The following is a 17789-nucleotide window of genomic DNA, read 5'->3' on the forward strand; positions in this document are numbered from 1 at the left end:
ATTGGGTCTATACTCTGATTGAAACATACAAGATTCTGAGCGGGATTGACAGGATAGTTGCTGACAGATTATTTCCCGGGGCTGAAGAGCCTAGAACCAGGGGACACAGTCTCAGGATAAGAGCCTTTTAGGACTGAGATGTGGAGGAATTTCTTCACTCAGAGGGTGGTGAATCTTTGGAATGATCTCCTCCAAAGGGCTGTGGATGCTCATTGAGTACGTTCAAGGTGGGGATAGATAGATTTTTGGACTCTAGGGGAATCTAGGATTATGGGGATTGGGTGGGAAAGTGGAGGTCGAAGATCAGCCATGATTTTATTGAATGACGGAGCAGGCTTGAGGGGCCGTGTGGCCTACTCCTGCTCCAAATTTTTATTTCCTTAAATTCTTATATCAGAAATGGGCTCAATATCAATAATACAATAGTTGGGTTGGAACAGAATCTGAAAGTATAACATTGTTACGTTGGTGATGTCAGGAGCAAAGTTTGAATGATGCGTGTTGGTTGCAGAATCTTGATTTATATTTCTTGTGAATTTTATAGTTTGAGGGTGAGGTCAGTGTGCCCACTGAGAATGGAAGTGCTTCCATTTGAGGAAGCCAGTGTCGGCCCTGAGCACAGTGCAGTGGCGTTATATACAGAACCCGAGTCAGGTCAGGTGTTAAAACCTGTTACCATGAGTGACGGGGCAGTTCAGTAACTCGACCACCCCCACACACTGCTTCAGGCATATGAGCGACTAGGGGAGGGGTGTGACCCTCGATGGAGGAAATGCCTTGTTTTGGGAGCTCTCAACCCCCCCTGATCCTCACTATTGCCCCTGATCCTCACTATTGCCCCTGATCCTCACTATTGCCCCTGATCCTCACTATTGCCCCGATCCTCACTATCCCCCCCCGATCCTCACTATACCCCCCTGATCCTCACTATCCCACCCCCCAATCCTCACTATCTCCCCCCCTGAATCTCACTATCCCCCCCCCCCGATCCTCACTATCCCCCCCCGATCCTCACTATCCCCCCCCGATCCTCACTATCCCCCCCCGATCCTCACTATCCCCCCCCGATCCTCACTATCCCCCCCCGATCCTCACTATCCCCCCCCGATCCTCACTATCCCCCCCCGATCCTCACTCTCCCCCCCCGATCCTCACTCTCCCCCCCCGATCCTCACTATCCCCCCCCCGATCCTCACTATCCCCCCCCGATCCTTACTATCCCCCCCCGATCCTCACTATCCCCCCCGATCCTCACTATCCCCCCCCGATCCTCACTATCCCCCCCTCTGATCCTCACTATCCCCCCCCTGATCCTCACTATCCCCTCCCAATCCTCACTATTGCCCCTGATCCTCACTATCCCACCCTCGATCCTCACTACCTCCCCGATCCTCACTACCTCCCTGATCCTCAGTATCCTCCCCCGATCCTCACTATCCCCCCCGATCCTCACTATCCCCCCCGATCCTCACTATCCCCCCCGATCCTCACTATCCCCCCCGATCCTCACTATCCCCCCCGATCCTCACTATCCCCCCCGATCCTCACTATCCCCCCCGATCCTCACTATCCCCCCCGATCCTCACTATCCCCCCCCGATCCTCACTATCCCCCCCCCCCCGATCCTCACTATCCCCCCCCCGATCCTCACTATCCCCCCCCCGATCCTCACTATCCCCCCCCCGATCCTCACTATCCCCCCCGATCCTCACTATCCCCCCCCCGATCCTCACTATCCCCCCCCCCGATCCTCACTATCCCCCCCGATCCTCACTATCCCCCCCCCGATCCTCACTATCCCCCCCCCGATCCTCATATCCCCCCCCGATCCTCATATCCCCCCCCGATCCTCATATCCCCCCCGATCCTCACTATTCCCCCCCCCGATCCTCACTATCCCCCCCCCCCGATCCTCACTATCCCCCCCCCGATCCTCACTATCCCCCCCCGATCCTCACTATCCCCCCCCGATCCTCACTATCCCCCCCCCGATCCTCACTATCCCCCCCCCGATCCTCACTATCCCCCCCCGATCCTCACTACCCCCCCCCGATCCTCACTATCCCCCCCCCGATCCTCACTATCCCCCCCCCGATCCTCACTATCCCCCCCCCGATCCTCACTATCCCCCCCCCGATCCTCACTATCCCCCCCCGATCCTCACTATCCCCCCCCCGATCCTCACTATCCCCCCCCCGATCCTCACTATCCCCCCCCCGATCCTCACTATCCCCCCCCGATCCTCACTATCCCCCCCGATCCTCACTATCCCCCCCCGATCCTCACTATCCCCCCCCGATCCTCACTATCCCCCCCCGATCCTCACTATCCCCCCCCGATCCTCACTATCCCCCCCCGATCCTCACTATCCCCCCCCGATCCTCACTATCCCCCCCCGATCCTCACTATCCCCCCCGATCCTCACTATCCCCCCCCGATCCTCACTATCCCCCCCCGATCCTCACTATCCCCCCCCGATCCTCACTATCCCCCCCCGATCCTCACTATCCCCCCCCGATCCTCACTATCCCCCCCCGATCCTCACTATCCCCCCCCGATCCTCACTATCCCCCCCCGATCCTCACTATCCCCCCCGATCCTCACTATCCCCCCCCGATCCTCACTATCCCCCCCCGATCCTCACTATCCCCCCCCGATCCTCACTATCCCCCCCCGATCCTCACTATCCCCCCCGATCCTCACTATCCCCCCCCGATCCTCACTATCCCCCCCCGATCCTCACTATCCCCCCCCCGATCCTCACTATCCCCCCCCCGATCCTCACTATCCCCCCCCCGATCCTCACTATCCCCCCCCCGATCCTCACTATCCCCCCCCCGATCCTCACTATCCCCCCCCCGATCCTCACTATCCCCCCCCCGATCCTCACTATCCCCCCCCCGATCCTCACTATCCCCCCCCGATCCTCACTATCCCCCCCCGATCCTCACTATCCCCCCCCGATCCTCACTATCCCCCCCCGATCCTCACTATCCCCCCCCGATCCTCACTATCCCCCCCCGATCCTCACTATCCCCCCCCGATCCTCACTATCCCCCCCCGATCCTCACTATCCCCCCCCGATCCTCACTATCCCCCCCCGATCCTCACTATCCCCCCCCCGATCCTCACTATCCCCCCCCCGATCCTCACTATCCCCCCCCCGATCCTCACTATCCCCCCCCCCGATCCTCACTATCCCCCCCCCGATCCTCACTATCCCCCCCCGATCCTCACTATCCCCCCCCGATCCTCACTATCCCCCCCCGATCCTCACTATCCCCCCCCGATCCTCACTATCCCCCCCCGATCCTCACTACCCCCCCCCGATCCTCACTACCCCCCACGATCCTCACTATCGCCCCCCCCGATCCTCACTATCGCCCCCCCCGATCCTCACTATCGCCCCCCCCGATCCTCACTATCGCCCCCCTGATCCTCACTATCTCCCCCGATCCAAAGCTCACTATACCCGCTGATCGAGATTGGGAGATATACAGGAGTAAGAGCAACGAGGGTAGAGGTGATAGAGTGAGAAAAAGAGTTAAACGTAAACACAGAGATACAGATAACGCAATGCTGTGTTAGAGTCAGAGAGAGAGAGAGAGAGAAGAAACAGAAACAAAGACAGACAGAAAGAATTGGGGACTGGCAAAGAAGCAGGGAAACCTTTAGAAGAGAGATATTTGTTTTGTCCGTAATGGTTGGTATAAGCGATCAACTATTACTGTACAAGAATAGAGCTATTATGATAGACACAATCTGTTAAGTGCCAGCTTGGCTCAGTGGATAGCACTCTGCTCACTGTCAAAAGTTTGTGGGTTCAAGCCACTCTCCAAAATTGGAACACAGATACTGCAGTGCTAAATTAAGGGAGTGTAGAAATGTTTTTGGGTGACAAGTTAAACTGAGACCTTGCCTGTTCAGTTCCCATGGATTAAAGATCCTCTGTCACCAGTCAATGAGCGGGGACTTCAACATATCCCGGCTAAGCCAACAAATTCCTGTTTGTGGGATGCTGCTGTGTGCAAATGGCTGCTGCTTTTGCTAGTGTAACAGTCACTGTGATTCAAAGTAATTCATCATGTGAAGCCCTGTGACTTGTTTCTGAGGGCCAAAATAATTGGAATGTATGCACCTGTGAGTATGCTCCCAGGTTTGTAGAGCCGTCCGGACACGCCATGGCGCACCATCTTGCCGTCCGGAGGAGGCGGGGGTCCCCGATGGAGTCCTCCCTCTATTTATTGGGGACTTGGCCTGGAGGGTGGTGCACGGAGCAGTCCCGTGCAACAAATTTTTAAGCCGGTTCACGGGCTCTCAGACCACCTGCAATTTCTGCGGTCTGGAGGAGTCTGTGTTCCATGTTTTTATTGATGCACGAGGTTGCAGCCCCTGTTCAACTATTTAAAGGGGCTGCTCCTCAAATTCTGGTTGCACTTCAGTCCCACACTCCTGATCTTTGGGCACCCTGTGCGGTGGGGAGTGGGTACGTCCGAGGAACTCCTCGTAGGACTGCTCCTGGGCACGGCCAAGGGGGCCATCAGCCGGTCCAGGCAGCGGGCGGTCGAGGGGGTCGTTCAGCCCGACTGCCTGCCTGCCTTCCGCGCCTACATCCGCGCCAGGGTGTCCTTGGACATGGAGCACGCGGTGTCCACTGGTACGCTCGCGGCCTTCCGTGAGAGGTGGGCGCCGGAGAGCCTGGAGTGCATCATCACCCCCGGCAACCAAATTTTAATTTGAACGACAAGTCAAAAGTTTAATTTGTCTAAGTTTGCTGGTTTTAGTGCCCCCCCCCCCTTTTAGCCAGGGGGCACTTGTATAATTTGTGTTTTTGGTGCCCTCAAAACCCCCCCCCCCAAAAAAACAAGAAACAAAGAAAAAAGGGGGCACTTGAAAAGCTGTGAGAGTGTGCCCCCCCCCTTTAATCAGGGGGCACTTGATTAATGTTTACAACTAAAATAGTTGTAGAGCCATCCAGACATGCCATGGCACACAATCTTGCCGTCCTGAGGTTACATCCGAGCCAGAGTGTCCCTGGAGATGGAGCACGCGGTGTCCACCGGTACGCTCGCGGCCTTCCGCGAGAGGTCTGCGCCGGAGAGACTGGAGTGAATCATCAGCCCTGGCAACCAAATTTTAATTTGATCGTAGTTCAAAAAGTTTTATTTGTTAATTTGTCGGTTCTAGTACCCCTTTAATAAGGGGGCACTTGTACTAATGTTACTTTAAAATAGTTGTAGAGCCATTGAGTTGGGAGTGGCTTAGCCAGTCACTTTATATTCACAAGACTCAATAAAACCCCAGCCAGTTGGGTTCAGGGGATCCACGATGAGGTAGGTGGTTGTGAGCCTGGTGGATGAACTGGTAATGTGTAGTGGGATTGTTAAACCTTTTGCTAATAAACCAACTAGTTCTTAATAGCAATGTGTTACTATGAACTCTTAAAGAACCCATGAAGCAAATACATTACAATTATATAAATAAAGGTCAAAGCCATAACCCATGTCACACTCTGTTGCAAGGTTATGTCTTCCAGTGCAATGGCGGATTGTTTTAAGGTGGGTGTTTTATTTTTTGCAGGCTCATTCATGGTGACTGAGTGTGAATCAAGTGTATATTCAAGTTGTCAGCCTTGTTCAAGTGGTTTTTACCAATCTGCGTGGACCAAGGCAGATCACTGCTCGAAGCACTCCGCTTGTGATGCAGGCAGGTGCCTTTCACTTTATTTAATCAGTTGTAAATAATATTCTCCCTCTCCCCCATCCTTATACTGTTTCTCCTTTTAGCATCATCTTGGCTTTGTATTCTCCAGTTATCCACTTAGTCTGATATGTTTGATTTTCCCTAAAGTCCCCTTTGTCTCTACCTCTTATAGTGTTAGCCGTGGCTCAGTGGGTAACACTGTCTCTCGCCTCTGAGTCAGAAGGTTGTGGGTTCGAGTCCCACTGCAGAGGCTGGAGTGCATAGTCTAGGCTGACACTCCAGTCCTGTGCTGAGGGAGTGCTGCACTGTCGGAGGTGCCGTCTTTCAGATGAGACGTTAAACCGAGACCCCGTCAGCTCTCTCAAGTGAATGTAAAAGATCACATGGCACTATTGCAAAAAAGAACACGGGAGTTATCCCTCAACCAACATCAGTAAAACAGATTATCTGGTTGTTATCATGTTTGTGGGAGCTTGCTGTGCGCAATTTGGCTGCCACATTTGCCACATTACAGCAGTGACTACACTTCCAAAGTACTTAATTGGCTGTAAAGCACTTTGAGACGTCCTGAGGTCATGCTATAAACATGCAAGACCCTGACCGGCAAGGACCATCAGCAGGGGTGCCAGGCTGCCTGTGGCGGCCCGGCTGAACCTGGGGGCATACTTGTCGGCCTGGCATAGCACTGGGCCGACAAAAATAAAAACATGGCGGCAGCGGCAGTGTGTCCTCCCCTTTAAGGGAAGCCACAACACCGCTGCAGAAGGCCTCAGCCTAACTGGACCACCGGTTGAAAGCTGGTTTTGGCATCTCCGGTAGGGCCGAAAATGTTCAGAGGGGAATATCGCCGTCGGGGTGGGGGGGGTGGGTAGACTGGCGGTGTGCACGGTGATGACGCGCGTATCAAGGATCGGCAGCCGCGGATTGGTGATTGGGGGGTGGCGAGGGTGGGGGGGGGGTGGGGTTGGGGGGAGGGACACCGCCGGGAAACTTTCGAAGGACAATTGGGCTATCAGCGGCCATTCCACGAAAAGTCAGCAGCCACTCCACTCCTCCACTCCGCAGCGTGGCCGCCGATTTGCGGTGGTAACAGGCCTTAAAGAAAGGGGCAATTTCAACCCACAATATTTCTATGTTAATGGGCTGTAACTATTTACAACACCAAAGGTCTGATTGGTTCACTTGGAGGGTGTGATATATTCACAGAGCACAGCACACACAGCTTCTAACATGGCCTCGGAAGCCTCTGGAGCAGCCTGGTTCTGTTTATTATTAACTTTGCAGTTGCAGTACACAATACGTCCATATCCACAGTGTGGAGCTACAAACATTACAAGCTTACAGACATTACACTTCTCCCTCCTTAATGAAGAAGTTATTATAACAAACATCATACATAACTTTCATTTTTATACATAACACAGGATATGACTTATTTTTTTCCATATTTGAAATTTTACTTTACCACTTGTTTTCTGTTTCGAAGAGGATACCTTCGCTCTCGAACAGAACCTTCCAAACATGGTGTTGATTTCACACTCATTCGAGGCTCACCCTGAGGAATGTTTTCCTCCATGGAATTTCATTGATTTTCATTTGAATTCACTCTAACTTCAGGCTCTTTGTTTTCCTGACTCGGACTCAGACTTTCATTCTGATTCTCTCCTGGATTTGTTTCCAGTACATTGGATTTAGGATTTGCTATTGGTATATCAAAACTATCTGATGAGTCAGAAATAATTGAATCATTCCCACCTTCAACTCCTTCCATGTCTGTAGGTAAAATATGATCAATATGAACAAACCTAACCTGTCCATTATCAAACATCTTGACCAAATATGTGCGAGGACCACATATCTTCACCACTCTTCCTAGTAACCACTTTAACCATTTATGGTGATGGTCTTTCACTCTCACCTTCTGGTTTAATTTTACTCTACCTCTATCACGATTCTCTTTCTGTTTTAATTGTGTCTCTTCTACGGACTGTGCCAAATTTGGTTTTAACAACGAGAATCTGGTTCGTGGCTGTCGTTTGAGAAACAGTAGTTGTTTGAGGATATTTCGATATGTAATCAAAAAATTAGCCAATTTGCGATCCAATGACAACTGTCATTTCCTTGGATTTGGATCTAACATTTGTTTTATGAGGGCATGTATTACAATTTGTACAGTGCGCTCTGCTGCACCATTTGAAGCAGGGTGGTACAGTGGAACCTTGGTAAGTTTCACACCATTTTTGCTTTTGAACTGTGCAAATACTTCTGAACGAAATTGTGGTCCATTATCCAAAACAATTTCTTTAGGGAGGCCAAATGAAGAAAATAAACTTCGTAAAATGTCCAATGTTTTACTTGTTCTTTTTCACATTGGGAACACCTCAACCCACTTCGAATGGCTATCAATCACAATGAACAATTGTTGTCCTTCTAACTCAGCAAAATCAATATGTAGACTTTGCCACACCCAGGGATGCCGTTTCCATGGCTGTAATGGTACTGATGGTGGTTGCTTGCTTACTGATTGGCATGTCGTACACTGACTCACGATGTACTCTATATCTTTATCAAGACCTGGCCACCGTAATTAACTGCATGCAAAACTCTTGGTCAAGCACATTCCCAGGTGCTGGTCATGGAGGTCTCCTAATAATTTGGACCTGAATTTATTTGGTATAACCACTCTTGCACCCCACATGATACAACCTTTATCGACTGATAATTCATTCCTATGAATGAAGAATGGATGTATATCTTTGTCTGTTACCTGGTTTGGCCAGCCACTTGCAATATAATCATACACCTTTGACATCACTGGGTCGCGTTTGGTTGCTCTACCAATCTCTTCAGCTGTGACTGGCAGTTCATCAATGTATGAAAAATAAAACACTTCTTCCCTATCGGGTGTAACTTGTGATGGGGAAGGCAATCTAGACATTGCATCAGCATTACTGTGATCAGCTGACCGTCTATATTCAATATCATATGTATATGCTGACAAACTCAAAGCCCATCTCTGCAATCGGGCTGCAGCTAATGTTGGAACTGGGGTCTTTGGATAGAGGATTGCTGTTAGGGGCTTATGGTCCGTAACGATGGTAAACTTAAGACCATACAAGTATTTATGCAACTTCTTGACCCCAAAAATTAATGCCAAAGCTTTCCTTTCAATTTGCACATAATTATTCTCACCGGCACTGAGAGTGCGTGAAGCAAAAACAATTGGTCTCTCCTCCCCACTACATGATACATGAGAGATCACTGCCCCAACTCCATACGGAGAGGCATCACATGCTAGCTTAATCTCCTTAGATATGTCATAGTGAACTAACATGGTGCTCTCTACCAATTTGCTTTTACACTCCTTGAATGCTGTATCGCATTCTTTTGACCACTTCCAATGGACCTGTTTTTTCAAAAGTTCATTCAGTGGATGTAATAGTGTAGCCAAATTTGGTAGGAACTTCCCATAATAGTTCAAAAGACCCAAGAATGAATGAAGTTCAGTGGCATTTCTGGGAGTGGGTGCATTTCTAATTGCATCCAGCTTTCCCATGGTTGGATGTAACCCATCTTTGTCTACTCTGTACCCTAAGTACTCCACTGAGTTTTGAAATAACACACACTTACGAGCAGACACTCGTACTCTGTGCTTCTCTAGCCGTTTGAGCAGTTCATTCAATATGTTATTATGAATTTGCCTATTTGGTGCTGAAATTAGTATGTCATCCAAATAACATATTACCCCTTCAATACCTTGCAAAATCTGGTTCATCACCCCTTGGAATATGGCAGGGGCGGAAAACACTCCAAACGGTAGCCTATTAAATTGATATAGGCCTAGATGAGTATCTATAGTCAAACATAACTTGGACTCCTCATCTAGTTCAAGCTGTAAGTAGGCATTCGTAAGATCCAGTTTTGAGAAAATCTGACCACCTGTCAGTGTTGTGAACAAATCTTCTATATTCAGCATTGTATTGGGGACATTACCCTCTAGAACCTGGTTTACTTTATAATCACCACACAATCTTACCTTACCATCGGACTTAGGTACAACAACAATGGGTGTAGCCCAATTACATCGATCTATCTTACAAATAATGTTCTCAGTCTCTAGTCTTTTGAGTTCTTGCTCAACTTTCTCCTTGAGTTCATATGGTGCGGAATGTGGCTTGTAGTAAACCGATCTAGCATCCTTCTCTACCGTGACACTCACCTTGAAGCCTTGGATCGGACTGCCCGTTTCGCAGAACACCTTCGGATACTTCTTGATAACCTCATCCGTTGATGAAAATCTCGCTTCCACACAGAAAATCTCACTCCAATCCAGCTTCAATGAGCTCAACCAATTTCTTCCTAGTAAGGCAGACTTGTCTCCTTTCACTACTATTAGAGGCAAGTTCTGAAATTGATCTTTATATTTCACCGGTACGGTGATATGACCTATCAAAGGAATTTTCTCTCCCGAGTAGCCTCGCAGCTCTATCTTGGATTTCTCCAGTTGGAAATCACGCAATTTGTCGAGGTACAGCGACTCTGGTACTACACTCACGGATGCACCTGTGTCGATTTCCGTTGGTATCTTGAATCCCGCAACAGCTATTTGGATTTTGATACTTTCTGAATAGCTGTCCGTTAACCTAATGCCCCTGATGACGTGTAACTCTAACATCTCCACGTCCTGTTGTTGTTCTTCCATGCTATGTAGTCTCTTGGGATTTCTACTTATAGCTTTGAACGCTGGACTCATAGCTTTAAAAGCTGGTTTACCCTTCAGTCGGCATGCCTTCGCAAGATGCCCAGTCTTTCTGAAGAAGAAACAACTTTGAGCAATGTGTTGTCCCAGGCACCTATAGCACGACTTTGACACTCTGTTAGAATTTCCAGTTTCTGAGACTTTGGGCTCCCACCGCCTTTTACTTTGAACCTGCGGGCGATTCACCTCGGTTGACTGACGACCGTAATTATTATTTAATTCTCGGGAATATTGTTCGGCCATGCCCATCGACCTCGCTGTCTGACAAGCAATCTCAAAAGTCAAGTAATCCGTCGTCAATAACTTCCTTCTGATCGCATCATTTTTCACCCCACGAACAAAATTATCCCGTAATGCTCAGTTTTTAAAGTTTCTGAAATTACAGTGCATCGATAGCTTTTTTAATGCTACGATGTAATCATGATACTTTCATCAGCCTTTTGATTCCGAATCCCGAAACGATAGCTTTCAGCAATTTCTAACGGTTTGAGGTTATAGTGCTGCTCCAGCATCGTTAAAATCTCTAAGCGTTGTGTCCTATGGCTCGTCAGGCACAAGCAGATTTACAAGGGAGTCATACAATGCCGGACCTGCCTCCGATAAGAAGATTGCTCTCTTACATTCCAACACAGTCCGGTTCTGGACTGCGTTGTCTGGAACTTCGATTGTTATTTGCAGTGAAATACATTTCTAGCTGATCCACATACGCTTTAAAACGTTCCCGGTCGTGTCTATATTCACCCAAATATCCCATTACACCTGCGGGTGCTGCCATTTTAATCTCTAGCTGTTCACACCATGTGCTGTATTTTACCTCGGATTTTTGTAGCTTTTTCCAAAGACAGAAACTTCCAAAGTCTCTCTGTCGGCTGGCTGAATCCTTCACCAACAAAATTTAAGCTTTAAATCATCCGAAAAATCCCATCTCATCGCCAAATGTGATATATTCAAAGAGCACAGCACACATAGCTTCTAACATGGCAGGCAGCTCTGACGGAAGCCTCCGGAACAGCCTGGTTCTGTTTATTATTAACTCCGCAGTTGCAGTACACAATACGTCCAGATCCACAGTGTGGAGCTACAAACATTACAAGCTTACAGACATTACAGAGGGGAAGAGCAGATTTCTGATTGGTCCCCTTGGAGGACAAGACCGACCCAGCAGTTTGTGCGGAATATGTGATCCTGCCTGCCTGAGTAAGCAAGTACTTTGTAACGTGCAATATGGTCCATTCACTGAGACAGCCAGCTCCAGAGCTCCACACTCACTCTGCCGAGTTCAGATAGGAAGGGGCGAGGTCATGGAGGGATTTTAACATGAGGATGAGAATTTAAAAATCAGGGTGTTGCTGGACAGTGTTCCTCTGAATACGAAAGCAAAATACTGCTGGAAACCTGAAATAAAAACAGTGTTGTAAATACTCAGCAGGTCAGGTACCTCTGGAGAGAGAAACCGAGCTGAATTTTCAAGTCAATGACTTTTCTTCAGAACTGTTCTGGGAGGGGAGGGTAGAAAATGGAAAGTATAGGGGAGAGTGAGCAACTCGTAGAATATAAGATCACCATGTAAGTCGCATGCTCAGTCTCAAATTGACTATTAAAGGATGTGGTAGATGAACCTCAAACAGAAGTGGGAGTGACGGTGTTTTACACTGTGTGAGTGGTGCGTTGGTGTCTCGTGTAAGTGGATGTGGTTTTGTCATGTGTTGTGAGGTAGGTTGACTTGGCTTGAACACTCACAGTTCATCTCTCGAACCAGAGTTTGAAACCAGGCCAGACTACTGGGCTGGTCCTTCCTTCTCTGAGCAGGCAGTAAGGGTCCATGTGAGTTCAACTTTGGGCGATGTCAAACCAAGTTGTGAGCCCACACACAGGATGTTGGTGGTCAATATCTGCGCCTCTGATGGAATGAAAATGTGACAGGCTTTATATAAAGTGTCCTCTTGACAGATGGAAATTGGGGCAGTTCTCAGTTCTGCTGCTCAGCACCACTCCTGGCTCCAATCCTCAGGCCATTCCCAGCTCTGCTGCTCTCCACCCCCCTCACTCCCCCTCACCATTCCCCTCACTCCCCCTCACCCTTCCCCTCACTCCCCCTCACCCTTCCCCTCACTCCCCCTCACCCTTCCCCTCACTCCCCCTCACCCTTCCCCTCACTCCCCCTCACCCTTCCCCTCACTCCCCCTCACCCTTCCCCTCACTCCCCCTCACCCTTCCCCTCACTCCTCCTCACCCTTCCCCTCACTCCCCCTCACCCTTCCCCTCACTCCCCCTCACCCTTCCCCTCAACCCCCCTCTTTCCCTCAACCTCCCCCTTCCCCTCAACCCCCCCTTCCCCTCAACCCCCCCTTCCCCTCAACCCCCCCTTCCCCTCAACCCCCCCTTCCCCTCAACCCCCCCTCCCCTCAACCCCCCCTCCCCTCAACCCCCCCTCCCCTCAACACCCCCCTCCCCTCAACACCCCCTCCCCTCAACACCCCCTCCCCTCAACACCCCCTCCCCTCAACACCCCCCTCCCATCAACACCCCCTCTTCTTACCCCCCTCCTCTTCTTCCCCCCCTCCTCCTCTCTCTTCCACCCCTCCTCTCACCAGCCCACCTCACAATCCCAGTCTCATATCCCACTCCCCACACCCACTCCTCAACCCAATTTCACCCTCACACCCCACCCCCACTCCTGACACTCACTTCTCAGACGCACTCCCGGCCCCTCTCCCCACCCCCTTTAACAAAGAGGCACTTGGCTTTATCTGTTTCATTTAGAATAGTTGTGGAGCTGTTGCACTGTGAGTGGCTTCGCCAGTCACGTGATGTTCACAAGACTCAATAAAACCCCAGTTAATTGAGTTCAAGTTCTCCACGATGAGGTGTGCAGTTGTGAACCTGGTGGATGAACCGGAAAGGGTTCAGTTTGAATGTTAAAGCTTTGCTAATAAACCAGCTGGCTCTTTACAGCAAATGTGTAGCTGTGACTTCTTCAGCAAAGAACTCGTGAAGCAAATACACTACAAATGTCAACTGTGGCTGGGGAGTGAATGTGAAGTGTATGTGTGTGAGTGGGGGGTGGGGGGCGGGGGGGTGGGATGAGTGTCGGTGTGAATTGTGGTGGGGGCTATCAATGAACAATGAACCGTGGGGGCTTTGGTGAGACTGCACCTGGAGTACTATGTACAGATTTGGGGGCCGAAATTACCCCTCTCCTTAAGGCCTGTTACCACCGCAAATCGGCGGCCACGCTGCGGAGTGGAATGGCCACCGACTCTTGGTGGAATGGCCGCTGCTAGCCCAATTGCCCTCCCGAGGTTTCCCGGCAGTGTACCGATTTCCCCCCTCCCACAAAACCGTTGCTGCTGATCGGTGTTAAGCACTTCATCACCGTACACACCGCCGATCTGATTCCCCATGGAAAATCTTCGGCCCGCCCGGCGATGCCAAAACATCGTTTTCCCGGCGGTCCAGTGAGGCTGAGGCCTTCTGCATCGGCGGTGTGGCTTCCCTTAGAGGGGAGGGCGCACTGCTGCTGCTGCCATATTTTTTTTTGTTGACCGACTGACATGTCGGCCCAACAAACAGGCAGCCCGGCAGCAGGCCGCGAGCCCGGCCGAAACCCTCCCTGGCGGCGCAGTGGGCCGAATTTTAAAAGCCTGCAGGTTCTCCCCTTTAAGTGAAGGGGAGAGCCGTGGTGACGCGGTGCCGTGATGACGTCATCACAGCGGTGATTCCGCACCGCCCCCAACTTCCGCCCCTCAGGTATTGTCACCGCCCCCATTACTTCCAGATCAAAGCAAAAAAAACAAAGAGCACAATTTCGCAAAAGAGTCGAACTGAACCGCAGCTGCGGTAAAAACCACTGAAACGGGGTGTGTGCAGCCCGTTTCGGGCGGGGGGGGGCAATTTGTACCCCTTAGTCTCCTTATCTAAGGAAGGATATACTTGCCATAGAGGGAGTGCAATGAAGGATCATTTAGATTGATTTGTGGGGTGAGAGGATTGTTCTGGGTGGTGATGTTGAGTAGATTGGGCCTATACTCACTGGAGTTTAGTAGAATATGAGTTGATCTCATTGGAAAAATAAAAGATACTGAGGGGTCTTGACAGCGTAGATGCTGAGAGATTGTTTCCCCTGGCTGGAGAGTCGAGAACTGCAGACCATAATCCCAGGATAAGGGTAGGAATTTAAGACTGGGTTGAGGAGGAATTTCTTCACCAAGAGGGTTGTGAATTTTGGAACTCACTACCGGGTTCCCCACTCCCGTGTACTCACTATTCGATATCCAGGTAGAAGTTGCAATCTGCCTGGCCAGACTGGAACAGTCGGTGGATGCAGGGGCTGATAGATGCTTGCGCTGACATCGCGAACATCAGATATCCACCGATTGTGTGCCAGTCATCAATCTCCAGCCAGCTTTAGGTCAACCTAAAGTTCCACCCGAAACAATGAGAGCTTCATTTCAAATTGTAATAACATGCAAATGAGTGCCATTGGAATTCCCCATCACTTTGTGCTCCAATTGCCAATATAAAATAGGGTAATAGGGCTGACAGGAAGTCAGCGCATGGAGAGGGGGGTGACCTTTGACGTGTGTATGAAAGTCTACTGAATTTTTTAGTGTGTTTTCGTAGGTAACCGTCAGGTTTTTTAAGCGGTGACATTTGAACCTATTATAATGAGGAACCTTGAGATTGAAGCTTGTGAGGTATTTTAGCAAATCACAAAGGGGCCGAAATTGCCCCCTCTTTAAGGTCCATTGCCGCCTCTGAAGTCGGCCTGATAATGGCAGCCATGGGTTCAAGCCGGCCACCGACAGGCAGCCCTGCACCCCCTCTTGTGTGCCGGACCGCTGGCCGGCCGAAGCCCTCCCTGATGGCCCAGCGGGCGCCACTAACGTGGCTGCAAAAAAAAAAGAGCTCGCAGCGGCCCTCCCCTTTAACTGAAGGGGCGGGACATTGTGACACGTCAGATCAACGCGGCACGTCCGAGTCACACTGACGGCACCAGCATCGCGCACCCCTCGCACGCCCCCTCGCACGTCCCCTCGCACCCCTCGCACACCGCTCACACGTCCCCTCGCACACCCCCTCGCACGCCCCGCCGCACCCCTCGCACGCCCCATCGCGCACACCGCTCACACGTCCCCTCGCACACCCCCTCGCATGCCCCGCCGCACCCCTCGCACGCCCCATCGCACCCACCGCACGCCGCTCACACGTCCCCTCGCACACCCCCTCGCACGCCCCGCCGCACCCCTCGCACGTCCCCTCGCACCCCTCGCACACCGCTCACACGCCCCCTCGCACGCCCCCTCGCACGTCCCCTCGCACCCCTCGCACACCGCTCACACGTCCCCTCGCACACCCCCTCGCACGCCCCGCCGCACCCCTCGCACGCCCCATCGCACCCACCGCACACCTCGCGCACCGCTCACACGTCCCCTCGCGCACCCCTCGCACACCCCACCGCCCCCTCGCACGCCCCCTCGCACGCCCCCTCGCACGCCCCCTCGCACGTCCCCTCACCCCTCGCACACCGCTCGCACACCCCCTCGCACCCCTCGCACGCCCCATCGCACCCACCGCACACCTCGCACACCGCTCACATGTCCCCTCGCACATCCCACCGCCCCCTCACACGCCCCTTCGCACGCCCTCTCGCACGCCCCCTCGCGCACGCCTCCTCGCTTACCCCTCGCACGCCCCCTCGCACACCCCACCGCCCCCTCGCACGCCCCCTCGCACGCCGCACTGTGCCCCTCGCTCGCCCCACCGCACCCCTCGCACACCGCTCGCACGCCCCTCCGCACCCCTCGCACGCCCCTCCGCACCCCTTGCGCGCCCCTCCGCACCCCTCGCGCGCCCCTCCGCACCCCTCGTACGTCCCCTTGCACGCCCCTCCGCACCCCTCGCACGACCCCTCGCACGCCCCCTCGCACGCCCCTCCGCACCCCTCGCACACCGCTCGCATGCCCCACCGCACCCCTCGCACGCCCCACCGCCCCCTCGCACGCCCCACCGCACCCCTCGCACCCCTCGCACGCCCCCTCGCACCCCTCGCACACCCCACCGCCCCCTCGCACGCCCCCTCGCGCGCACCCCTCGCACGCCCCCTCGCACCCCTCACACCCCCCACCGCCCCCTCGCAGGCCGCACTGCGCCCCTCGCACGCCCCACCGCACCCCTCGCACGCCCCTCGCATGCCCCTCCGCACCCCTCGCACGCCCCTCCGCACCCCTCGCACGCCCCTCCGCACGCCTCGCACGCCCCTCCGCACCCCTCGCGTGCCCGTCCGCGCCCCTCCGCACCCCTCGCACATCCCCTCGCACGCCCCTCTGCACCCCTCGCACACCCCACCGCCCCCTCGCATGCCCCTCGCACGCCCCTCCGCACCCCTTGCACGCCCCACTGCCCCCTCGCACGTCCCCTCACACGCCCCCTCGCACGCCCCTCCGCACCCCTCGCACACCGCTCGCACCCCCCCTCGCACCCCCCCTCGCACCACCCCTCGCACACCCCACCGCCCCCTCGCACGCCCCTCGCACGCCCCTCGCGCACCCCTCGCACCCCCCACCACCTCCTCGCACGCCGCACTGCGCCCCTCGCACGCACCCCTCGCACGCCCCTCGCACGCCCCTCGCACGCCCCTCGCACGCCCCTCGCACGCCCCTCGCACGCCCCTCGCACGCCCCCTCGCACGCCCCTCTGCACCCCTCGCGCGCCCCTCCGCACCCCTCGTACGTCCCCTTGCACGCCCCTCCGCACCCCTCGCACGACCCCTCGCACGCCCCCTCGCACGCCCCTCCGCACCCCTCGCACACCGCTCGCATGCCCCACCGCACCCCTCGCACGCCCCACCGCTCCCTCGCACGCCCCCTCGCACGCCCCCTCGCACGCCCCCTCGCACGCCCCACCGCACCCCTCGCACCCCTCGCACGCCCCCTCGCACCCCTCGCACAACCCACCGCCCCCTCGCACGCCCCCTCGCACGGCCCTCCGCACCCCTCACACGCCCCCCCCCACACCCTGCCTCCTCGCACACCCGCCCCCGCCACCCTCACACACACACCGCCCCCGATGCACTTCCGCCCCTAACACCGCCGCAACAAAATGTCTAAAGTTTAAGAGGCTGAACTCCCTCTATCCTCCACCTCAAGATTCGAGTGGAGAATATTCATCCAGTTTGAATTATCCGCCCCGTTTGTAGCCCAGAATGTTTTGGGCTGGAGGGAAGGTCAGTGCTCCAAGTATCGGGGGGTTTGGACACACCAGGCAGCCTGGGTGTGTAAATATGGAATTGACTCCTGTACTGCGCGCCCTCAGTCACTAAAACTCT

At 53.6% G+C, this 17789-nt stretch overlaps 1 protein-coding gene across 1 annotated transcript in view; it reads left to right on the plus strand.

Moving 5' to 3' along the window:
* LOC139277474 (tumor necrosis factor receptor superfamily member 11A-like) overlaps positions 1-17789 on the plus strand; it is a 161227-nt gene that overhangs the window by 111139 nt on the left and 32299 nt on the right. Inside the window, exon 10 of the mRNA XM_070895973.1 lies at positions 5581-5706. Within this exon, the coding sequence (XP_070752074.1) occupies positions 5581-5706 (126 nt within the window). The remainder of the gene's footprint in view (positions 1-5580; positions 5707-17789) is intronic.

The sequence above is a fragment of the Pristiophorus japonicus genome, chromosome 12, assembly GCF_044704955.1.
Source record: "Pristiophorus japonicus isolate sPriJap1 chromosome 12, sPriJap1.hap1, whole genome shotgun sequence".
Lineage (NCBI taxonomy): Eukaryota > Metazoa > Chordata > Chondrichthyes > Pristiophoridae > Pristiophorus > Pristiophorus japonicus.